Genomic DNA, 26015 nt, shown 5'->3' on the forward strand with positions numbered 1-26015 from the left:
TTCATGCAAGCCATACCAAAAGAGTGCCAGTACCTGATGAGGTAGATCCACAACCAGTCCAAACAGTGGAAGAGGCAGAAGGTTGTACAGCTGAAGGATCACAGGTAACAGATCCTGAAGTAGCTGAACAAGAACAACCTAGCACTAGTCAGGATGACTGGATCCCAATAGTAGACATACCTGAAATAATTGTGAGAACAAGAAATCAAACTTGATTAGAAAGCCAGGATGAGAGTGAGGATGAGACAGTATTATAAGAACCTTAATCAAATCGCAGCAGACAAAGATAATACAGAATCTGAGGAGGACCAGATAAGAAAAGAGCAACATACTCAGCAGAAACAACATCTGAGGAGGGACAGACAGGTATTAGAAAAAATGCCCAGGCAGGAGATAATCAAGAAATGTTAAGACCTGAGCAGGACCAGTTAGGTTAAGAAAAACAAGTTCAGGAAGAAAAAGGGGAACAAAGTCAAATCAAACAAACTCCTGAACAGGGTCAGAATAGAATAGAAGAACACATCCAGGCCGAAACGGCTAAGGAAATAAGCCCTGGTCAAGGTCAGATAGATGGGAATTCAGAAGATGGAAATAAACAAGTTGTGCCACAAATTAATGAAACCAAGAGAGCATTAGAAGAACCTGAAAGCACAGTGCCAGCTAAAAGGCTCAGAAAAGGTAATACTTTGCCTAGTATTCTCAAAAGACTGAAATATCACCTTAAGACAATAAATGAAGAACTGGAACAAGTAGATGAAGTAACAAGTCAATCTGGACCGTCAACAGAAAAGCCAAAAAGGAGAAGTCCACGTTTGAAAAGACTGAATAATAAATTCAAGGGTCCTGAATGGACATATGTGATTCTTGAGGATTTTGAGAATCTGGAAATAAGTTGAGACAGTGATGAAGAGTTGAATGCTGATCAAATTGACAAATAAGTGAGACCAACTTGAAAAAAATAAAATCCACAGGTTGTATTCTGTATAAAAGTTGCAAAGAGGAGAGAAAATCTCCGTAGTCTAAAATGGCTGGCAATAGAGCTCCTGGAAAACCGAAACGAAACTGCATAAAGAGATGCTGTAAAAAATTCATATGTAGCCTATTTTTAGTGCTCATAGTATGGGTAGGACTGGTAATAGCCATTCCCTATCTAATGACTGCAAATAAATAGAACTACACTAATGTACATGGAAAGGTAGCTAACATTAAGCAAGACAGAGTAGCACCAGATGAGACAGAATTACATCACAGTGTGTATAAAAATAATACAGATTTAAACATGTTTGCTAATCTATTATTACACTACGTAGAAACGATGAAGGTTAGTGATTGTTATGTATGTATTAAATTACCGACATCAGTAGCAGGAGGAGTAACATATCATCATTTACCATTGACATATGGTATTTCATGTAGTATTTTAGCTAGTTTATTTTATCGAACTGGAAAGTTACAATATTATTATTCTAACATAGATGTGATTTTGTTCCAAAGTTCCCCTGCATAAAAATATGAACCCCGTCCTTACTTTAGAGATTCACAATTCATGGGTGAATATTTTCTAACAATGAAAACATTAGAGATAGCTGAAGCACATAAAGATATTCTAACATGCAAATACACGAAGAAGAATAGATATTTTGGAATTTAGTAGGGAAAAGGAGACAGGATTTCTATAGAAGGGCTACTAAACCGAAACCTCAGATACCTAAGTGGGCTGAGATAGAATATTTTATTGCAACTGGCAAGACTCATGCTGCTATGTCCCTGGATTTTGAAAAGAAAGGGCAAATCTGTCTCCATAGGTTAAAAACAGAGTATAATAATATATTCATTGGTTCCAGTGAATGTGAACACAATTTTCTGATATTTGGGGGTTGGGACTAAAAAGGGGAACTGATTCAGTATTTCCTGGAGTTTATTATGTTTGTGGGAACAAAGCTTACTTTAAGCTGCCTGATCACTGGTATGGGAGTTGCTATTTTGGAATAGTATTCCCAAAAGTATATTATGTCAAATGAATCACTGGAAGCAATGAAAAAAATAATGGACTAACATGAAAGGAAAGAGCTAGTATCTCAGAAATCGCAGGAGACATATTCAGTGCATTGATACCTTTAGTGGGAGTTATTCTTAATACGCAAAGAATTTGTAAATTATCAACAGTGGTTGACAGCTTATCGACTGATACTGCTGGAAATTTTTTATTGATCAATACCGAATTGGTTGCGGTAAGATCTATGGTTTTGCAAAATCGACTTGCGCTTGACATATTATTGCCAAAAGAGGCGGAGTCTGTAAAATGTTGAAGACGCAACATTGTTGCACCTACATACCTGACAATAGTATAGTTATTGGGACATATGTCATAAATATCACAAATTTGGAAGATGATTTGAAACCACTGGAAGTTGAAAGTGCATTGGAAGAAATTAACTGAAAGTATTTCTTCTATAGGTAGTTGGTTTTCTAATGTTGGAAGAAGTATTATAGGTCGAATACTGAGGACAATAATGGGGATATGTGTAGTAATCTGCTTCTTATGTAATGCATCTCCCTTGCCCTGGTTCTCTGCCTGATGCTCTAGCTATATGACGTCATTTGGAATGTTATGATGTTTGTACTTGAAGGGGGAGCAGTTGGAGAAGATGGGCTGAGCCGCCAGGAGGCTGCTCCTGGAGGGGCTTATATTAAGGCTTACATTTTGAACTTACTAAGCTGTAACCTAATGAATAAAATACCATCTACAAGAGCTGTCTACAAGACGTTATTGATTTCTACAATAACCCTATTAGTCTTAATAATAATGATTTGGTGCAAATGCTGCAAAAAAAGAAAATGGTATGGAGTGAATGAAAAAGGAAGGAAAAGAAAATATGATGAAATACAGCTTGAAGAAATAAAAGGAGACATTTACAAAAGGATGAAGGGTTTTCACAAGAGAAAGGGAAAGGAAAATTCCAAAGTGATTGAAGAAATAGAAATGGGAAGTTGCTAAAGTTCACTTCTGGGTCAGAAATTAGTGATGACATATAATGCCATCAAATAGGGGATTTATGGAGCAGAGTTTCATACATAAAGAAACGTGCTCGGATTCAATCCTCTCGAAATAAAATGTAATAGATTAACAAATAGACAATACATATTTAAAATGTTAAAAAATCCCTATTAGAAGATAAAATCACAATAAAAAAATAAAAATAAATACCTCATCGACCATAAAATGCAATATTTCTTGAGATGAAATACCCATTGCAGTTTTGATAAAATTTAGCACCACACTGCGCATAACAGAACTGGTCAGGTTTCTAAACCCCTCAACACATGTACATGGACGAATATTCTTTAGTAGGGGTACCAAAAATCTTCTCCTTGTTTCCTTATAAAGTACACAAAAAATAATAAAGTGCAGGGTGTTCTGGGTTGCAATATTGTCACAAGGGCAGGGAGTGAGATTGTACATCCACCCAAATTGTCTGGGAAATGCCACTAGAAAGTGCAAAGTGCCTAAGCGGAATCTTGTAAAAAAAAATAACATGCCTGACTGTTCGTGGTGAAGGATAGGTAAAATTGCTGTTTAGGCATAAAAGGGCAGCTAGGACCTGACGCCTCCTATTGAGAATGACGCTAAGGTTGCCCAGATGTTGTGCGCCTCTTTCATTATAACCTTGGCATTTGTAGGGATAATCATCGGGGTGTCAAAGTACTCGCCCAACCCAATCTCAGATAACCTATCCTTCACAAACGAAGCCGGGGATCTTCAAAGACTTGTCCAAATTAATACAGTGTTCAATAATCTCCCTGGAGAACTGTAGCTCTTCAGACACCCATAATTTAGACCATAAGAGCAGGGTGGCAGAGCCTATGCGGTCTTCTATATATTCCATCCCCACTTCTTGGTGAGAGAAAGGAGTGGCAGAGCTATTTGGAATCATCAATAAGCATTTTATAAATGTAGCTACTCCCACTTGTAACAGACGATTTTTTTTGGTAGCCCCACACACCCGCTCCATAAGATGCAACCGACAAGCATTTAGCTTTATATAAAGTAGCAAGCTCTGGCACTGGCTTATGGCCTAACTTACAAGGAAACCTAAACAGCCCCTCCACAACTCTACTTGTTTGCTGAGCCCTTGTCCTGACCAAGGAATCCCATTTCAACTCATTTTTTAACATATTCCCCAGATATGTAAAGGTTTCCTCCTTTTTAATAATCTTGCCTCTTACATTAAAAATTTGGTTTTTGTCTTATTTGGGCCACAAGCTATTGTATATGACTTAGAAAACTTGACCTTCAGGTCGAGGGCCGACATAAAATCCGTAAAAGCATCCTATGACATTTGCAGACTATTGGCCGTCAAGGTCATAAGTACAGTGTCATCCGCATACGAAAGTAGCGGGACTGGCTTACCTCTAATACAGGGAAAATCAATTTTCTTACCCAATAAAAAGGCCTCCAAACCATTTGTATAAATAAGGAAAAGAAAAGGAGCTAAAATGCACCCCTGTCGAACTCCTTCAGTGGAGGCAATGGGCTTCGTCCATTCCCCTTGTGTGCCAAATCTTATGGAGATGGAGGAGTTAGTGTGGAGTCTTTTAGAAGTAGGATCAGAGCCTTTTCAAAGCCCATTTCTCCCATTAACGCCCACAATTTCTCCCTGTTGACGGAACCGAATGCACTGGACAAGTCCATGAAGGCAAGGTGGATAGAACCACCCTTTGACTTCATGTACTTGCCCATAATCAGGTTCATATTTAAGCATGGCTCTGTGGTTCCCAGCCCCCTTCAGAAACCATACTGGGTTTTTGGGATAATCCCCTTAATAGATGCCCAGGTCTCTAGTCGAGCAAGAATTACCCTACCCAGCACCTTGATGGTAGCGTCAATAAGGGATATAGGCTTATGGCAGGCAGGGTCGTTTCTATGCCCTTTTTTAAAAACAGGTACAACTATATCCTCTTTCCTGGAGACTGGTATTGGACCAATCACCACTTATTTAAAAACATTGGTTAGGAGGGGTGCCCAAAGATTAATATTTAGGGGCCCATTAGGATGGCGGGTGGATCGCCCCGCCAGGCCGGCGGTAGCCACTGCAGGCCTGGCAGGGGTGATCCGCCCGCCATCCATCCTGGAATGACCCCCACCATATTAGTATGGCTGGGGGGTCCACAGCGGACGGAAAGACTGTCCGTCGCTTTTGCAAAAGGGTTTCTATGGTGGCGGTGACTATCAGACGCCTTCAGCCATATTAGGATGGGTTTCCTTACATGCCTTTCCGTGGCGGCAATGCCGCCACAGAAAGGCATGCGGAGTCTGCATTGGGGGCCCGATGCGGGCCCCCATGGACTCCGGGGGTGTGGGGGGTGCACATGGGGGGTACCTATGATACCCCCCGGCAGTTCCATGCACAGCATGGTAGGAACCGCGCGATGCCTGCCATGCTGTGCATGGAAGTGCACTGCATGCCTTCCTGCGATTGTGGCGGGCGGTGCTGAGTGCACTGCCCGCCACAATGGTAGGAATGCTGGATGCACCCGCCACTGTGGCGGGCGCATCCTAATGCCATGCACGGGACCCCCACCCTTATGGCAGATGGTCCCCAGTACCATGAGGATGGTGGGCGGGCAAAGTCTGCCCCCCATCCTAATGGGGGCCTTAGTTTGAACAAATCTAATGGAACTCCATCTGGACCTGGGGCCTTCTAACATAATCCTTTCGCTAAGGCTTCTTCAACTTTTGCCACCGTAAACGAGGCACTAAGCTCAGCAGCTTGTACTAGATCTACAGGGAGCTCCTCATTGCTCACCGTCAGCTCCCTACCACTAGGATTAAAGATGGTTGCGAAATGGGATTCCCAAATGTCTCCCAAGATCATTGAGTCCATTTTTTTCACTTCCTCAATGAATAGAGGCCAGTTAATAATGGCCAAAAAACGTTTGCTATCTTTGATAGCACTTGCTCTCTCCAAATCCTCCCATGCTAGATGCCTCAACTCCTCTGTACTTTTGCATAAACGTCTTGCACTTTTTCTTAGTTCTCTGTTATGGGGATAGAATGGAGGACGCTTTTTAGGTTCTTGTGGTCTTCAGAACATTCCACATTAAAGCATCTTGTCTCTAGATGCTGCTTGGACCTGATCGGGCGTGTTAGTCTATTGGCTATGTTGGTACAAATTCTTTTGTAATTTTGTACAATTGTTATTGAGGGAGAATACTGCTGAAGGCAGACCATGATCAAATCATGATTTGCTTTGACTATTTTCCCCTCGAGTAGTGGCAGATTTATTTCACCCCAGTTTATTCTTATGCCTTTATTACAGCTATAGTGGATCTGAAGACCATCCCCCCGTTGTCCTGGCTATTACTTTCAGTGAGGTAATGAGTGGATTGCGGTCACTCGATAGTTTTGGTTCTACATTAAAATCACAAACAAATGAAGAACACTCCCTGGAAATTAACATAAAATCAATAAAACTTTCCCTACCCCCACCAACAAAAGTGGGGCACTGGATTGAGAAACTATTAGTCAAACTATCCAAATCATTCTCAATAATACTGTAATTTAGTACATCACCCCGCGGGGTGTGGATAAAATGTGACAAAGGCTGTCCATCTATATCCAAGAGACCACAAACTCTTTCATTGCTACGCTCACAGGACATACAATTAAAATCCCCCACCCACAATGCACATAAAGGTTGACATTTACTAGAAACATTAGCAATTTCCATTTGCAGGGCTTCTATAACATGACAGTTATTTGGGTCAAAAACATTACAGTACCAATTTACAGCTAAAACTCTAACCTGCATCATATTAGCAATCATAATCAATTGAAGCCACTGTGACGAACCTCCTCAGTAAGCTTTTATGGAACCAAATTTAACAGTGAGAAGGGTTACCAGGACTCCTTTTGACCTCCCAGCTGAAGATGGTATCGCAGGCACGTTGAAGGAGTGATAGCCATCCATCACTATGCTCTCTTTAGCCCATGTTTCCTGCAAGCAAATAACATCAAATCCCCTGATATATTCTAGTCAAACCTCATCCAAAATTTTAGAAAGGATGCCTGCAACATTTCAGGAGATTAATTTAACTGGGGGTATAGAATGGACCTGGCCAGTATCCAGTGGTATAACCAATGAGCCAAATGGACTGGCCACAGGTATCTGGGTCGGCCCCTCATCCTGACAATTGTCCTCAGTGGCTGCATTTGTCACCAGAGAACAGATTCTAGATTCATCCAAGTTCTCCTCGTCAATTGAACCAGCGAAGTTTAAGACAGGGTTTTGGAGGGTTTTGTGTTGCCAAAAACCTCTTTAGTTGCTACTCCCCTTGAAACAACATATAAGTGACCCCTACTGCCGTTATCTGGTTGACAACCGGATTGTCTAATTAGTCAATCAATCTCGGTTAGGTCTGAGAGTACCTCCTAGCGATTAGGGTGGAAGGAGGTGGAAGGAGTAGGGACATCTGTAATTTGTCTAGGCTGACTGGGCAGCATGCCAAGGGAGAAAAAACGGGTTAGGAGGATAAAAGAAACCCAGGGGTCGAGCCTTTATTTGTTAGCTGGGTGAGTCTTTCAGCTGTTTTAGGGCAAGGTGCACACACCTCACATCACTGAAATTGAGAACGACACAATCCCCCCCAAATCTTTTCTTTCTGCGACCTCCCCAACTCACCCGCCTGGCCATGATGATATATTCAAACCAGTTCAAATAGGGTGGAATTTTCCTGGAGCACCAATGTGCAGATTTATTTATTATATCAATGGGCCAGCCTACGTCGATGTCTTATGAGTAGGGCTCACTTCATCATCCTGTATGCCTCGTGGTTCACCCTGGCTCAGAACTATCACAGTAAGGGAAATAGGGACTTGAGGCCTGTCAGCAATAACAGTTTCTGGTATATCCACTTGGGAATCGTTGATGGAAGATGGTGATAGTGAAACAGGAAGTAGTTCAGGCATTGGTGACAAAGAGAGTCTCAGTTTGGCTTGCTCTATTTCTTTACTGATGGCTCCCACCGCCTTTTTTAGAAAACCTTCAAGAGTGGTACCAGTGGTTTTTGGGGCAGATGTGGCTTTTGCTTCCCCATACTGCAAAAAAACAAAAAGAACCCATGTGTATCTTTAAGTCCAATACAATAAAGTTACCTTGTGGGATCCATTGGCTTCTAGGTGTAAATTCCCACCTCAGATCCAGCTACCAGTTGCAGGAGTCACAGAGCCAAGAGAATGGGCCCAGCCCAACCTCCTCCTGGCTCTGACGGACGCAGATGGGCCCAACCTTGGCCCGGGCGCGGCCCGGGTACGCTCATGCGTGTCCCGCGCTGCAGGAGCCCTGTCTGTTTTTGAAGCACCTTCTGGCGCTGGCAGGGTGCGTCGATGGTGGTGGCAGCAATTTGCTGCAAAGCAGTCTGGAGGCTGTGGTCCCAGCCTCCCTGTCAGCAGTAGTGGTGGTGGTGTGCACCCCGCAGCCCCTCCTGTCAAGGATTGCAGCAAGGTTTGTGTCAGCTGGCAAGTACGGGCTCCCCACTCACTTACTCATACAGATACTCACACATGCACCTATCACCTAACCAGACAACCACACAATCTCCCACAGAGCCTCTCTCACACTCACTTACTCACCCATTCAGGCACTCACATACCCACACACCCATACAGTGATTCATGCACTCTCTCATTCACCATTTACAGCCACTCACACACTCACTTACTTACCCATACAGCCACACACACACACACTCACACACAGAGATACACAATTTCACAGACACATTATCTATGTTTTATAATAGAATCACTCATTAGTGGTACACAAAGTAAACTAATGTATTTTTTTTAATACTTAAGCATATATGTTTAACACTCAGAAACTTTAAGAAAACACTCACAATCATTGGATGATGTCATCAGTGATATATTCAGTTATGTAATTTGAGATGTCATCAGTGATGTCATCAGTGATGTCACTGACCATGAGTGATGTAATATGTGAGGTCATAAGTAGTACATTGCGGGGTCATAAGTTACAGTTAGCTCAGGTAAATATAACTGACAAATTTCTATAGTTTTGTACGAGTGAAATCAGAGACTAACTATAACATCATTATAACGGGAAACATCCTAAACCACGATGTTTCAAGAACGGCTCACCTGAACAACGAAGATTGAACAACGAAGAGGGCTGAACCACGAAGGTAACATCCACGAATGAAGGAACAACGAAGGATGGAACCACGACTTTTAGAACACCGGAGCATGCTAGGAAAACGTTTAAAAGGGTAAATGGGGGGTGTGGGGGGACTCACCCCCACAAATACAATTAAAAAAATATATATAGAATGAAAAATACGTGAAGATTAAAATCGAAATAGTAAAAAAAAAATACAGCTAAGGTTGTTGAAGAAATTAGTTAACATAAAATACCAGTTTATGTCAGAAGATGGCAGTATTGATTTAATTTTAAAACCAACAGCATATGATCAGTGTGCTCGTTTTTGAAAACAGATCTAAAATAGTATTTTAGAAAAACAATGGCATTAAATCTAATTTTTTTCGAGGTTTATGGAGTAGTGGTTTAAAACGTAGTGGTTAAGAAATGGTCGTGGTTTAGCCTTCGTTGATCCAGAAGTCGTGGTTTAGGCAGTAGTTGTTAAGTCATACAACCCATTATAACCTTTGTTTTTTTCAGTAACTATAACTCGCAGCCCCGCCATGCACTGATAATGACCTCACATGTTACATTACTCATGACATGCTCTATCACACCATTTACAACACCACTGATAACATCTCAAATGACAAGATTGATGACGTCACTGACAACATCATCCAGTGAGTGTGTTAGTTTGCTTTATTGATTGCACAGTGGCCGGTAGCTACCATATTACTTTTCTATCTAATTTTGTAATGGGTGTAAGTGTTTACAAAATGCATGTGCTCCTAATGCATCATAGATGTTAGAGGTATTGGACACATTATAAATCTTTGCATTGAAGAGTAACTCTGTGTGCATATGACAGTTGACAACTTGTGTCCAGTATGTACCACACATGTTTTTTGGTTCTGCAGAAAAAGCTTCCAACAGGGCAAGTATTCTACGCTACAGATACTAACTATTGTAAGCAGCCTAGAGTTATTAGACACAATTGTTGTAGCATGACAATTTCTACATAACATAGAAGATGATGTGCACTAGGTACTAATCCATGTACATGTGCTTGGTTATCTTCAGAGAATTGGCTATCTGTAAAGTTTTCACCACAGCATGAATACTGCAAGCAGTATGAGCTTTAGCACCTTCAGACCATGGTTATTTTAAGTGAATAGTATATATTCTAAAAGAGGTGCATACAGCGTACACTGTTCTTAGTCAATACTTTTTTAATACTCTATGGTGTATTTCTCATCATAGCTAAACACGTGTCAGGGGTTTATTTTATTCACCTCAGGTTGGCTGGATGGTATTTTACCAATCCAAAGCTGTAATACTGTGCCTGAAGTGGTAAATGGATGTTGCCATTTTACAGAACGCATGGATGGCACTGTGCTAATCTTACGCTTAAAGACTTTGATGTAGAAATGACAAAATACTTTGTCCCTTTCTATCTCTGCATGGATGGCTCTGTGCTAATCCTATGCTTAAAGACTTTGATAGAAAAGCAGACATCTGAGGTGAGCAAATTCAGAATGTCACAGGTGTTGTAGGTTGTGCTATACAGCAGCTGCTCTCACCTAAACTTGGGACCTACCCAGAGTTCTCTGCTTGTTTTTTGCATAATTTATGTGGCACTCTCTGCCTGCAAGGGTATTGTTTTGATATATATATACAAACTCCTACCAGCTAGGATGCAATGTAAAAGTGCTCCCGATGTAATCATTTGCAAAGTAAACTTACCCCTGATGCAATTATCGGAATGCAATGACTTATGGTGTTAATGAATACAAGGCAAACACTAGCATCAATAATTCTGCATACATTTTACATTTGGGGTTACTTTAACAGATATTGGGAACTGTGCAGCTCTTCAGTGGTAAACAATAACTTTGTGAACCCTTAATTTTAACTGATTAAATGTTTTTTCTAATATGCGTTTTATAATGTTTTTGTTCAAAAATATTTACCAGCGAAATCTAGACTCATATTAGCTTTTTACTTCTTGGTAACTTATGTACTTTTGTTTGACTAAATTTTTAATGAACATGCCATATCGTGGTAAGTAGAATAAACTACATCATAAAGACATTTTAAAGTGAAGTTAGTTATCTCCATATGGTCCTAATTACAACATTGGCAGTCTTTCTGCCAGATCGCCAATGCATCAGTCGGGAGAACACTGCAAAGCTTGCGGTGTTCAGACCGCCGTATTCTGATTGGACCACTGGGCCGGCAGTCTGTAGTTCGCAGTCCCACTGCGGTGGCATGGCTCAGCCATTGGGAAGGGCCGCAGCAGAGGCGGCTGCAATGCAGTGCCTTCTGCACATCTGTGCAGTGTGTGCCATGCACCATGTTGTGCATGGCACACCCTGCATGCACAATGGTGCATGAAAAAGGGGGCACAATATGTGCCCCCATGCACTACCCCCAGGTCAAAATCGCATGAAGGCCCTGTGTGGGGCCCATCCCTTCCCTTTCTCCTAACATTCTCAGGGCGAGGTTCCCAACATGAAAAGGCTGCCAAAAAGGAAAGTCGTAATCCTGATGGTGATCCTTGCAGCTGTCTGACTGCCAAACTTGTAACCAGGCGGTCGGACAGCCTAGATTGAAACGGTCGGGCCACCACCATGGATACGGAACCAGCTCAGTGTTTGCCGTGCTCTTGGACAGCAACTTTTTTTAAATCTCCATTGTTCAATTGTTGCTGCTGTGCCTATCTCGTGGTGTCATCCTTAATGAAGCTGGCGAATAGTGCTTGATTACAGTTTCAGTTCATGTCATGATTCCACACCTGCTCATCCTTAAGAACTACATATCCCCTTTAGGCTTCTGTTGTATTTCCCTTTTTGAAACCCACCCCTGTCCCGTGCGCCCGCACGCTTCAAGTCAGTGTGTTTGGGTGTGTTTGGTGGTACTGTATTTCATGCCTTGTGACCTATTGTGATTATTTCCACTGTTTTGTGCAGGTTTCTGTGTTCTCATGCGGTTTATTTTAGGATTAGGAGCGAGCGCTGACGGAAGACCAAGCCTTCGCTTTGAGCGCTGACGGAAGCCAGACCTTCGCTCTGAGAGCGGTCTCCTCGCATCCTTTACACGCGCCTTTTTGGTGCGCTTCAGAGGGGATTCGGGAAGCTTCTATCTCGCGCACCGTCTGTGTGCGTAACCGGGTGGAGCTGGGTGCGGCCCAGTATTTAAACCGCACCCAGCCTTCTGGAAGGCGCTTTGCCTTCAGACTTCCTTTGGAGAAGGTCGCGTATGGACTTGGGTCTTACCTGGAAGGATTCTCCATACCGGCAGGACATCTTCATGGCTCTTCAAATGGCGAATCATTCTCTGCAACAGCGATGAAGACCCTAGAAGACAAAGAGTCAGAAAGCTAAGTACTTTCATTTTTTGGTTAAAGGCGCCCTTCGCAAGAAAGGTCAATAACAATTTTTGGAACTTTGCTTCACAGAAGAAAACGCAAGGAAAGACTTTGGACAATTCTGTTTCTTGTACCTCAGTTTTCTAAAGAAGAACTTTGTTTAGGTTTTCATGAGTGTTATTTAGAGCCATATTTTGATGGCGAATACAGTCATCGCTTGTTGTTGTTAAGGTATAGGATTTTGTGTATTTGCTTATCTTTCCGAAATTAGAGGAAGATTATTAAGAACCCCAAGTCTAGGAAGCAAGACGTTTATTGCAAGTAAGTGGTAGAAGTGTTAGGAAGGAATTGCGAAAGCCTTTTAAAGAATGTTAAGTAATCCTTCTCTTTCATTTCCAGCCTAATTCAACTAGAGCATTCAAGCCTACAAGCTGACCACGTATCCCAGAGGACACTTGACGACACCGTCTTCACCACCATAAAGAAATACTGGACGAAGGCCCACTCCTTACTGATCGCAGGTAGGGGAACGTCTAGACATCCAGTTAGTGTCTTAAGTGCCTTAACTAGATTAGTTAAAAGATTTAGAATAGAATAGGAGGAAACTATAGGACCTGAATAGTAAAGTCTTCTGTGCTTGTTGCCTCGCAGGTCGACAGCAAGAATCAAGAGTCTTCACTGCAACGTCCAGTACCGGCCCTCCTCCCTAATTTCTAGTTAATTTCTTGCTGTAATTTTAGAATCAGTAAGTGTTAGTTAGTAATCAGGGAAGTTGGTCCCTTGCGTCTCTGCGGAATCATCTGCGTCATCCTAGAGGGCTTCTGTTCAAGCAAGGTAAGGGACGACGTGGATAGCTTGACAGAAGGCAAAGCCCACGTTGATAATTCCGCCCAGACGCAATGGATCAGGTATCTATGCAGGATTTAGCTGCTGTGCTAGAAGCAATTAGGCAGGATAACGCTGCTTTACGTAGGGATTTATCCTCTCTCCAGGACTCGGTGCAGCAGAAATCTGCCACTATTCAGGGCTCTTCCAGTTCTAGTTCTCCAACACAAATCCATGTTGTAACTCCGGTCCCCACCCCTTTAGCTCCCCCAGAGAGATTTTATGGGGATTGCAATAAGTTCTCAGTGTTTTTACAACAATGTCATTTACACTTTATAGCGAAAACCACAGCTTTTCCTGATGATTCTTCCAGAGTTGCATTCATGTTATCCTACATGGGTGGCGACGCTGCCCTTTGGTCAGTCCCTTTAGTTGAAGCTGATGATCGGATCTTATATAACTTCAGGGATTTTGAGAGGGCTTTAAAGAAGATGTTTTCTAAACATCTATTTGTTCAGTCTGCAGACAATGAGCTGTTAGGTTTAAAACAAGGCTCATCTGATTTGCTACATTATATATCTACCTTCAATCGGTTGGTCTTAGAAGCTGATTGGCCTCACGACAAGCGAATCTCGATCTTCTATAGGGGATTGAAGGACGAATTGAAAGACATGATCACCCAGATTTTAGACCCCCCCGAAGAGATTAGTGCCTTCATTTACCTAGTGGTGAAATTAAATCATCGTATATCCGAAAGAAAGGGAGAAAGAGGGAAGTCAGAGCACAAATTAGTTTTCTTTAAGGAAAGATCCACATCAGTACCTAACCGAGAACCTAGTTCCAAAACTGATACTGCAGAACCTATGCAGATAGGATCTATCCGAGGTCCCTTATCTAAGGAGGAGAAAGAAAAGAGACGGCGATTAAATTAATGTCTCTATTGTGGGAAGTCAGGACACTTTGTGAAGGAATGTCCCACACGACCAAACAAATTTAAAGTTAGATCATCCGATTTAGCTGTCACACAAGAAAAGTCGGAAAACTAGAAAACTCGGTAAAAGGAGAGGTCGGTTTATCGAGTTTGTTCTCTAGTTTGGCCTCAACTATTCCTCCCATTGGATGTAGACACTTTTCAATTCTTGTAGAACTCCGAGGTCTACTTCCAGAGTCTTACTCTAGACAGGTGGAAGCCATCATAGATTCTGGTGCTACAGGTAATTTTATAGACTCTCATTTCTTCCTCCAGTTAGGCTTCAGATCCTTGTCGAAGGACCATCCAGAAATCGTTAGAGCTGTTGATGGCAAAGAATTGACTTCGGGTCCTGTTAATAGACAGACTGAGGTATTAGAAATGGATTGCTCTCCTATACATAGGGAAAGAATACAATTAGACATCATTGATGCCCCTCAATTCAAGATGATTTTAGGAATCCCTTGGTTAGTTAAACATAACCCGTCCATAGATTGGGTGACCAAGACAATCACTTTTCAGTCTCCTGCTTGCACAGAACTTTGTTTCCTTACTAAGAGATCTAAGGATGTGGTTCAAGGTTTTGAATTTGGAATGGAATTACCCAATATACTAATTCTGGAAGGAGTGCCATCAGTGTATAATGACCTGTCTGATGTTTTTGACAAAAAAAGGGCCAACACCCTACCACCACATAGAGATTTCGACTGTAGAATAGATTTGGTGCCTGGAGCTACCTTACCCTGCAGTCGAATATATGCTCTTACGGAAGCAGAAAACGCCCATCTCAGAGATTATCTTGATGAGTATCTTGCTAATGGCTTTATAAGACACTCCAAGTCTCCGGTTTCATCAGCTCTTTTTTTCATTCCAAAAAAGGGAGGGGAGATGCGCACGTGTATAGACTATAGAGCCTTGAACAACGTAACCATTAAGAACAGGTACCCCTTGCCTTTGATCCCTACACTATTAGACCAAATTAAGAAGGCTAAAATTTATACAAAATTGGACTTACGCGGAGCGTACCATTTGGTTAGAGTAAGAAAAGGAGACGAATGGAAGACAGCATTCCGTACTAAATTCGGTCTCTTTGAATACCAAGTCATGCCATTTGGTTTGTGTAACGCTCCTGCCGCCTTCCAGTTTTTTATAAATGAGGTTCTACATGAGTTCATTGACATCTGCTGCGTAGTCTACATTGATGATATCCTCATATATTCTGATTCTGAGGAAGAACATGTAAGACAGGTTCGCGCCATTCTTCAAAGACTACTTTCAAACTCACTCTTCGTAAAATTGGAGAAAAGTCTATTTCACGTTTCCAAAGTGGATTTTCTGGGCTATATTATCAGCCCAGAGGGAATAGAAATGGACCCTAAAAAGGTAGAAGCTGTAACAACCTGGCCTAGTCCCACTTCTGTGAAACAAATCCAAAGTTTTTTAGGGTTTGCAAATTTTTACCGCAGATTCATTCAGAACTTTTCTCAGGTTATAACACCTATTACCAAACTGTTGAGAAAAGGAGCCAAGTTTTTATGGTCCCCAGCCGCTGACGAAGCATTTCAAAAACTAAAAAAGTTATTTACCATGGCTCCAATTTTAAGTCATCCAGACCCCAATCTACCTTTTATTGTGGAAGCAGACGCCTCTCAATTTGCATTGGGTGGCATTCTTTCACAACGAGATTCAGATACTGGCCAAATGCACCCTATAGCCTATTTCTCAAGAAAATTATCAGAAGCCGAACAAAATTATGCAATTGCCGACAAGGAGTTGTTGGCAATCAAAGCAGTGTTTGAAGAATGGCGTCATTACCTATTAGGAGCTCGTCATCCTGTAACGATTTATACTGATCACAGGAATCTCCAAGCTCTAAGATCTGTAAAGGCTTTATCTGCTAGGCAACTGCGATGGTCCATGTTTTTTAATGACTACAATTTTGTAATCACATATCGCCCTGGAAAGGAAAATTTAAAAGCAGATGCTTTATCCAGACTAGGAGAAATGACGTCGGATCAACCGGTAGTCGTTCACCCTGTAATCCCTACTTCTTGTTTTCAGGGAAGCTTAACTGTTTGTGACATCATTGACGACATTAAAGAAGCTCTGAAGGAAAAGGCATTGGAGCTCTGGAGAAAAGATCATCCTTTTCTTTTTGAGAAGGACGGTTTGCTGATGGTCCATGACTTGATCTTTGTTCCAAATGAGAAAATTCAAAGATCCATTATTCACTTTCATCATGATACGGTTCTGTCAGCCCACCCAAGCTTTATAAAAACTATGGAACTCATCAAGAGGAAGTTTTGGTGGCCTTCTATGTCCAAAGACATTAAACAATTTGTGGAAACTTGTAGCATCTGTATTCAGCACAAGTCCTCTCATCAGGCTCCTAGTGGTTTGTTGATGCCATTACCTATTCCTCCTCAACCTTGGCATACTATATCATTAGACTTCATTGTTGAACTACCTGAAACCAAGAAGGGATTCAATACAATTTTGACTGTTGTAGACCAGTTTACCCGTATGGCCCATTTTGTTCCTTTAAAAAAGCTTCCCACTGCATTGGAGCTTGCTCATTTGCTCATGATCCATGTGATAAGATTACACGGGATTCCTTCGGTTGTCATTTCGGACAGGGGATCACAGTTTATTTCTAAGGTTTGGCAGAAACTGAGTTCTTTGCTACATATGGAGGTTCGTTTATCCTCTAGTTATCATCCTCAAACCGATGGTTTAACTGAAAGAACTAACCAGACTATTGAACAATATCTTCGTTGTATGTTACCTAATGTTTCCGAAGAATGGTCCGATCTGCTAAGTCCTTTGGAGTTCGCCTACAACAACTCTGAGCATTCTTCTATTAAAATGTCCCCATTCTTTTGTAATTTCGGTTTTCATCCAAAAAGCATTCCTGAAAACTCCAACAATAACCTCAATGATTCCGTACCCACAGTTTATGACTATGTGTCCCAGATGTTCACCATTCAGGAGGATGCCAAATTCAACTTGGCCAAAGCGAAAGAATCTCAAAAAGAAGCCAAGGATAAACATCGATCCGAACAACCTCTTTATGAAATAGGTGATAAAGTATGGTTGAGTACAAAAAATTTGAAATTAAGAGGGAACAGAAAATTCAATCCAAAATTCATTGGCCCCTTTCCCATTGAGAAAATACTAAATCCAGTTTGTGTTAGATTGACCCTCCCTAGTAAGTACTTGATACATCCAGTCTTCCATGTCTCTCTAATCAAGCATTTTCATCCTCAAACTCGTATTCCCAAGTCCCCACCTCCTATCATTGTTGAGGGAAACTCAGAATTTGAAGTAAGAACAATCTTGGATTCCAAGAGAGTTAGAGGAAGGTTATTTTACCTCATCGACTGGAAGGGTTATGGTCCTGAGGAAAGATCTTGGGAGCCTCTAGAACATCTTAAAAATGCTCCCAGATTGATTCGGAACTTTCATTTAAGATTCCCGGATAAACCTAGACCCATTTCCACCGTTCTTGGGGGGATCTTGAGGAGGGAGTACTGTCATGATTCCACACCTGCTCATCCTTAAGAACTACATATCCCCTTTAGGCTTCTGTTGTATTTCCCTTTTTGAAACCCACCCCTGTCCTGTGCGCCCGCACGCTTCAAGTCAGTGTGTTTGGGTGTGTTTGGTGGTACTGTATTTCATGCCTTGTGACCTATTGTGATTATTTCCACTGTTTTGTGCAGGTTTCTGTGTTCTCATGCGGTTTATTTTAGGATTAGGAGCGAGCGCTGACGGAAGACCAAGCCTTCGCTTTGAGCGCTGACGGAAGCCAGACCTTCGCTCTGAGAGCGGTCTCCTCGCATCCTTTACACGCGCCTTTTTGGTGCGCTTCAGAGGGGATTCGGGAAGCTTCTATCTCGCGCACCGTCTGTGTGCGTAACCGGGTGGAGCTGGGTGCGGCCCAGTATTTAAACCGCACCCAGCCTTCTGGAAGGCGCTTTGCCTTCAGACTTTCTTTGGAGAAGGTCGCGTATGGACTTGGGTCTTACCTGGAAGGATTCTCCATACCGGCAGGACATCTTCATGGCTCTTCAAATGGCGAATCATTCTCTGCAACAGCGATGAAGACCCTAGAAGACAAAGAGTCAGAAAGCTAAGTACTTTCATTTTTTGGTTAAAGGCGCCCTTCGCAAGAAAGGTCAATAACAATTTTTGGAACTTTGCTTCACAGAAGAAAACGCAAGGAAAGACTTTGGACAATTCTGTTTCTTGTACCTCAGTTTTCTAAAGAAGAACTTTGTTTAGGTTTTCATGAGTGTTATTTAGAGCCATATTTTGATGGCGAATACAGTCATCGCTTGTTGTTGTTAAGGTATAGGATTTTGTGTATTTGCTTATCTTTCCGAAATTAGAGGAAGATTATTAAGAACCCCAAGTCTAGGAAGCAAGACGTTTATTGCAAGTAAGTGGTAGAAGTGTTAGGAAGGAATTGCGAAAGCCTTTTAAAGAATGTTAAGTAATCCTTCTCTTTCATTTCCAGCCTAATTCAACTAGAGCATTCAAGCCTACAAGCTGACCACTTATCCCAGAGGACACTTGACGACACCGTCTTCACCACCATAAAGAAATACTGGACGAAGGCCCACTCCTTACTGATCGCAGGTAGGGGAACGTCTAGACATCCAGTTAGTGTCTTAAGTGCCTTAACTAGATTAGTTAAAAGATTTAGAATAGAATAGGAGGAAACTATAGGACCTGAATAGTAAAGTCTTCTGTGCTTGTTGCCTCGCAGGTCGACAGCAAGAATCAAGAGTCTTCACTGCAACGTCCAGTACCGGCCCTCCTCCCTAATTTCTAGTTAATTTCTTGCTGTAATTTTAGAATCAGTAAGTGTTAGTTAGTAATCAGGGAAGTTGGTCCCTTGCGTCTCTGCGGAATCATCTGCGTCATCCTAGAGGGCTTCTGTTCAAGCAAGGTAAGGGACGACGTGGATAGCTTGACAGTTCAGTTTATAAGCTTTATTTCGATTTAAAAAATCACAAAAGTCATCACAGTACAAACATAGAGACTGAATTGGACATTAATCATAACACTATCTCAACACACATGATTGTGACTTGGACGTATGATACTCATTATTAAAACATTAAATAATTAAATACAGCTCTAAAACCACCCAAAGCAGCAGCCTGGAGACAAATTTTCCTTTATAAAAGAGCATCAATCTGTACATTAACCCCTTCGACGCTCATGACGAGCTGGGCTCGTCATGAAGTAGCCTCCTGCTACGCTGATGACGAGCCCAGCTCGTCATGAAAGCATGAGTATCCCGGAATCCCAGCACAGCAGGGGAATTCCCATAGCATTCAACGTGTTCAAATTCATATACAAAAATGTTAGATGATAACGATGTCCAACGCATCACCCACTTCCAGCCCAATAATTTGGCTGTGGCAATCACGAAAGGGCCATCTACTGCGGTTTTAAGTAATCTGTATGCCTCGCTGTAGACCCTGGTCCCCATAGATAAACACAAAGATTTCAACGAGCATCGCCTCGGGTTGTTATATGCTGGGCAAGCAAACAAAATGTGGGCTACAGATTCAACCCTATCAGGGCAAAAAGGACAGTTGCTATTATTTGCATGCAGATTAGACCACTTCGAAGTAAAAGCTTTGGTGGGTAATGATCCCACTCTAAACTGGTGGAATAATTTTCTATCATGTGTCGAAGTGATTAGATCTCAGTACGGTTCATATTTAGGTTCAGATTTAATTTGTAGGAAGGTACTGGACAGGGTAAAAGTGCTGGAAGCTAAAAACTGCCGGGAATAAATCATGTGCCTATATGCTGCCTTTAACTCTGTTTTGCTGGGAAACGGACTTCCCTCTGGGGAAGTCCACAGCCGATTCAATCCCATCTCACAGAGAATGATTTTTATACTCCTAAACCACACAATTTTGTTGTTCACATCCATATCCCGAATTTCTAACACAGCCAATGCATAATTGGGTAGCTCTGGAGTCATCCAGAGTCTCCTCCAGTATGATACTAATCTATAACGGGCTAATTCCCTAATTGAATGGCACCTCAGATCCATATAAAGGGGGAGCAGTGGGGTAGATTGTGGCAGGCCCATTACCGATCTTAAGAATTTATTTTGGCCCGCCACTAGAGAATCCAGTTTTACATACACCCACAACTCCGAACCATAGAGGATTGAGGCACCAATTTTAGAGTTATAGATCTGCAATACTGGAGCTACGGGTTTGGTATAGGAGCGTCTATGCTCCCTAAGCAGCACACCCGAGAGTTGAGTATGTCTCACCGTGAGACAATCTATTTGCGGCTTCCAGCTCATTTTTTTATCTATAGTAACCCCTAAATATGAAAAAATCTCTGTTTGTTCTAAAACACCTTCCTGCATCCTAACTTCACCGATGTATTTGTGAGAGTTCTGGAGGACCATAAACTTCATTTTGTCAACATTGACAACAAGGTCATGATCCACACAGAACTCCTCAAATCTTGACAGGGCACGTTGAAGGCCCTGTTGCGTTTTGGAAAGAATGAGAGTGTCATCGGCGAACATTAGGAGTGGGATTTTTGTCCCAGCTGGGCTTGGGGCATCAGTGGGGCAGTTTTCAAAATATTTCAAAACCCCATTTATATATATTGAAAATAGGGTGGGTGCGAGAACACACCCCTGCCTTACCCCCTTCTCAACCAAAAACGTTTCAGTGGTGTGACCTGCCTTATTCCACCTAACCTGGGCAAAGTTGTCAGTGTACAATTTGACAACAAAAGCCAAGATATCCAATGGCATACCCAGCTTTAAAAGACGGTGCCACAGCTTAGAGCATGGAACTAGGTCAAAAGCAGACCTAAGGTCCACGAAAGCTGCATAGATAGAGCCTCTTACCAGGGTAACAGTACGCCAATAAAGGAGAATGAACCTTAACACCTGGTCGACTGTACTGTTACATCGTCGGAAACCTGCTTGTAAGTCTGAGAGGATGTGACATTCCTCCAGCCATACCTGTGTTCTACCTAAAACCACTCTTGCCACTACCTTCTGAATGCAATAATCAGGCTTATAGGCCTGTAATTTCCTGGTAGGGAGCAATCCCACTTTTTAAAAATGGGCAGGATTACTGCACCAGCCCAGGAACTGAGAATCGCCGCTCCTTTATCGATGGCGTTCATTAAAAATTGAATGTATGTTGCCCAGGATTCCAGGTCTTGTAAAAAAGAGTCTGCAGGGATGCAGTCGAGACCTGGAGCCCTACCTTTAGGGACTTGGAGAAGGGCTGATTCTACTTCCTTTTTAGTGATGCTGAGGGAAGGAGAAGGAGATAGCACTACAAAGGTGTCTCGGGCTCCTGGATCACTAGCGAATTGATCTTTGAAGTGGCGTACCCACTGATCTGGTTCCACATGATTAGTGGGAACTTTGCTGGGGTCCCCACTACCCCATTTCACCAGATGCCAAAATCTTGTCATATCCTGTCATGTATTCCTATAGGTTCTGAATCGATCCCCCTATTCCTGACCCTATTCTAGTTAAACAAACCAACAAGTTAACTAGCAGTCAGCCCATGAGGCAGAAAACCCCCATGATGCAGATACCGTTATCTGACGCAGTCACACTATGGCACAGGAACGTGTTATCTGATTAGGTCATAACGCTTGCGATCTAATTAGACAAGCGATATTCCTCCAGCCCCTGATAAGGCATACGGAGTTCTCATAACAAATCAAACCTATGACAACCTGGGCAAAACCCTGCGGCCATTGTTTTGATTTCACCGAGAACTTCAGTAAAAGAATGTGCTAACGAGCAAGTCGTATGACATCCTTATTGACGTATCTATGTCCATCCTTACGTCAATCTCGGCACCTTAAAGGTATAAATATTACCGATCTTGCCCTATGCAAACACACGCGTGGTGACGAGACGGAGCAGCCATACTTGCCGAAGCCAAGAGCAGAGCAGACCCCGCTGGCAGCAGCCCCGCCTTCCTGACGCGCTGAGAGACGCGCTGCTTTCTCCTGCCGAGAAATCCAGCACCGGCGTTTCTGGGCCGCCCTCGCAGGCAGCCTGGAATATCGAGACCAGAGAGAGAGATACCATCCCTCATTCATCCTAACTTCCAGGTACAGAACTGAATAACCCCTCACAGAGAATTCTTTAGTTATTCACTTGGCAAAAACAAACTTAACTTAAACTGTGACTTTCTATTCCCGCCCACGCATTAGACTTAGGTCAGGTACACGGGGTAGGCGTATCTAGAAACACCAGTTGAGTACGTTTAGTCAAATGTATATGTGTATGTAATATATTTTATTCATTTTAAAACATCTTATGGCTTAGAAACCATATCAATGTTTTTACAGTATTATTTTATACTATTGCTTTTAATGTATGCACTTTACTTAGCTATAAGTATTGCAATAATATCGATCCATTTCTCTTGTATGAGAAAAGAGACTGATCAATAAATAACACTTTTTTATTGAACACGCCCGTCTCTTCCTTTTCTCTACATTCTGATGAGACTAAGAATGCACGTACTGACTGAGTAAAATAAATTGCCTTTTGTTCACACGACTCTCGAGATATACTCTTGATTAGGGGAGAGCAAAGTTGTCATGTTCTATGGTTGTCAGAAACTAAATCCCTTCTTGTCTAATCAGGGGAGTTAATTCTTTCCTGAACATTCGAGAAAGTTTCTAGTGAACTCTGAGCTAAGCTGGCAAACCCAAAACTTTAAGTCTAGTATCGACAGTAGTAGACCTAGTTAACGTCTGGCCTAGGCCTTTACTGCTGTAGGTATTATTCCAATGCGCAGAGCCTATTGGGATGATAGGAACTACACTACATGGCGCCCAACGCGTTTGGAAAGGGCGATAAAACTAACGTAAGACATTTAGAGTAACTCAGTCGTGCTTTCTCACTCAGACCCCTTTTCCCAAATACTCCAAAGACGTCTGGAGTGGGTGAAAGGTTATATCCGCCAGACCTCGCAGGAGGGAACTCCTATGTATGGTTCTTGGTATAGTCAACGTTGAAGGATACACTGTTCCAAAATATTGTGCATCTAATCTTTCGTTTCCATAAGAAACCTGATCTGCAAACAAAAGAAATAACCTTCAGGACAGTAAAATGTCAGACAATGAAGAAGAAAGAGAGGCAGTTAGATTAGCAGCTGAACTCGCAGCGGCTGATGCTGCAGCACTAGATGCGGACGGGGATATAATACTCATCCCGGTCATCAAAAGGAGATCTATAACCCTGAAACTTATAGAAAATGGACTGACACCTAGAGGTGGCACAGTCATATTCGTAATTGAGGCACACGAATATCGGCAGACAGAGGTATACTATTCATGGATACATTTTCCAGCAGCAAATGCTGTAACAAAGTACTTCCACTATTACAAAATAGAGGAACCTCCTAATGAGTACACTCCTTTCGAGGAGGTGGAAGTACCACTCAAATTTCAAGAGCATTTGCTCTTATTTGATGGCGCCCTAAAACATAACAATCACATCACCAGGCTCGGTCCTTTAGGTAGACCAGGAGCAACGTGGCCGGTCCTAGCCGGATACACACCACATCCAGACACCGATGGGATGTCTGCACCAAACCTTTTAACACAGCTAAAACAATTAATAAAAATTCATAGACAATTAGTTCAGTATGTGATGCGGACATCAACAATTCAGCCAGCGATTAAACTTCCACAGCTGACCCCTCACCAGGGGAACACAAATAAAATTACACCACAGAGCATCCAATCCTGCCTAGGTAAAGTACCGGCTAAACGGGAACAAATACCATTCTGGTTGGCACAGAAAATTACCCAAATAGAGGCGGTGTTTCCTGACACCACCCCGCTAGAAAAGCACAGGATTCTGACTATCTGTCTCCCAATGGGAATCGCACCACACATAGAGGACTGTGACACTTGGGGTACAGTCTTTGCTTCCATCTACACAAAAACGCACGGTGTTCCATCCATTTCGGTAATACCAGATGTGCTAAAACAAATTCAAGATGAATATGGTCCTGAACCCGTTTTAACTCTTGGTATGAAATTACTAAAAGACTTCAAGCAGGTCTCGGCTATATTATTAGCCAACATAAAGGGAGAAGCAGCAAACGTGGCGATCCGCCAGAGGTTAAAAGAGACAGATATAGCAGACCAACCAGCTGAAATTGCCAGAATCATAGAAAAATCCTATGAGGAACTAGGTAGAGATAGTTTAGGTGGAATACCAGTAAAACCACAACTGACTGAAAGTCCAGAAAAAATATTTTTTAATAATAATTCACCAAAAAAGAACTGGGATGGAAACAAACAATCCAATCCTAAAGAAAAGAAATTCCAGTCCAGAGGAAGGTCTCCTAGGCGAAGAGAGAAATCTCCGAACCAAAGACACAGGTCACCCCAGAGTGACCCCTCTGGGAAAAGATATAACCTTAGAAATAGGGATAATATAAAAAAGCCTGATAGATATCAAGACTTTGATACCCGTCCCTCTCAATCTTTTCAGACTTCCTCGCAGAAATCGGAAAGAAGAGGACGATCAGAACAAAGAGAAGAGCACGCCAAGTCCAAAGACAAGGAACCTGCTCAGCTGAAAAAGAAATTACAATTTCCAAAAAAGAAGGTAGCCAGTATCAAGGTAGTTAACAATGCCGAGAATACTGAGGACACAACTGAAAAACGGAGAGTGGGCTCAGACAATGCTAGACAGTGCAGCAGAAGTGAGCATAGCTCGCAAAGTCCTTATGAATCATCTGGAGACAGTGGACACGAATGAATATCTTCAAGTGGAAACTGCGGACACCAGAGTTAGCAAACCTCACAAAATATACGAAATAACATTACGTATAGAGGGAGATAAGACTAGAAAAATAAGGGGACTATTTTGGGATAACCTATCCGAGGGCTATGACATCCTTCTAGCTGAAAAAGACTGGCCACCAGAGTTTGTTAGGGAGTGCCCTCATGGCGAAGAAATAATTATGCCTGCCTTCTCGAATCATATCCCGATTCATAAAAAATACACACTTGCCAGAAAATGGGCAGTGGCTTTAGCTCCTGCCTTATATAAAAATCATGTAGGATGGGATGAGGACTCTCCTCCTCACAAAATCCAGTTAAAATCACAACCAACTGCACAAAGGCAGTACCCAATTAAGCAAGAAGCTAAAAAACAGGTAAATGAAATACTAGATCAGCTAGAATACCAGGGGGTGATTGAAACTTGCACCTCACAAATGAACAACCCTTTGTTTCCGGTCTCCAAACCAGACAACTCATATCGTCTAGTTTTGGATTACCGACACCTTAACACATGTTGCAAAACTTTTGCAGTGCAAAACTCACACAGTGCTGCACTAATGAATAACATAGTGCGCAAAAAATACAAAACAACCTTGGACATCTCTAATGGATTCTTTTGTCAAAACATAGCACCAGAGAGCAGATATTTAACTGCATTCTCAATAAATGGCACTCAAAAACAATTCTGTCGGTTAGCCCAGGGGTACAAGAACAGCCCGGGGGTATTCTCAGCTAGAGTAACAGAATTACTACAATTATATGATGATGAAGCATTATCTTATGTCGATGACATCTACTTAACAGATGACGACTTGGAGACTCACTTGAAAAGAGTGAACACCATAATACTTGGGTT

General features: G+C 42.1%; 1 protein-coding gene across 1 annotated transcript in view; it reads right to left on the reverse strand.

The window, feature by feature from the left end:
* The window catches only part of LOC144798354 (uncharacterized), a 90355-nt gene that overhangs the window by 53535 nt on the left and 10805 nt on the right, over positions 1 to 26015 (reverse strand). The window contains exons 2-3 of the mRNA XM_078669189.1: positions 18352 to 18432; positions 12437 to 12517 (exon numbers count right to left, since the gene is read on the reverse strand). Coding sequence (XP_078525315.1) covers positions 12437 to 12517; positions 18352 to 18432 — 162 coding nt within the window. The remainder of the gene's footprint in view (positions 1 to 12436; positions 12518 to 18351; positions 18433 to 26015) is intronic.

This window comes from Lissotriton helveticus, chromosome 12 (assembly GCF_964261635.1).
Source record: "Lissotriton helveticus chromosome 12, aLisHel1.1, whole genome shotgun sequence".
Lineage (NCBI taxonomy): Eukaryota > Metazoa > Chordata > Amphibia > Caudata > Salamandridae > Lissotriton > Lissotriton helveticus.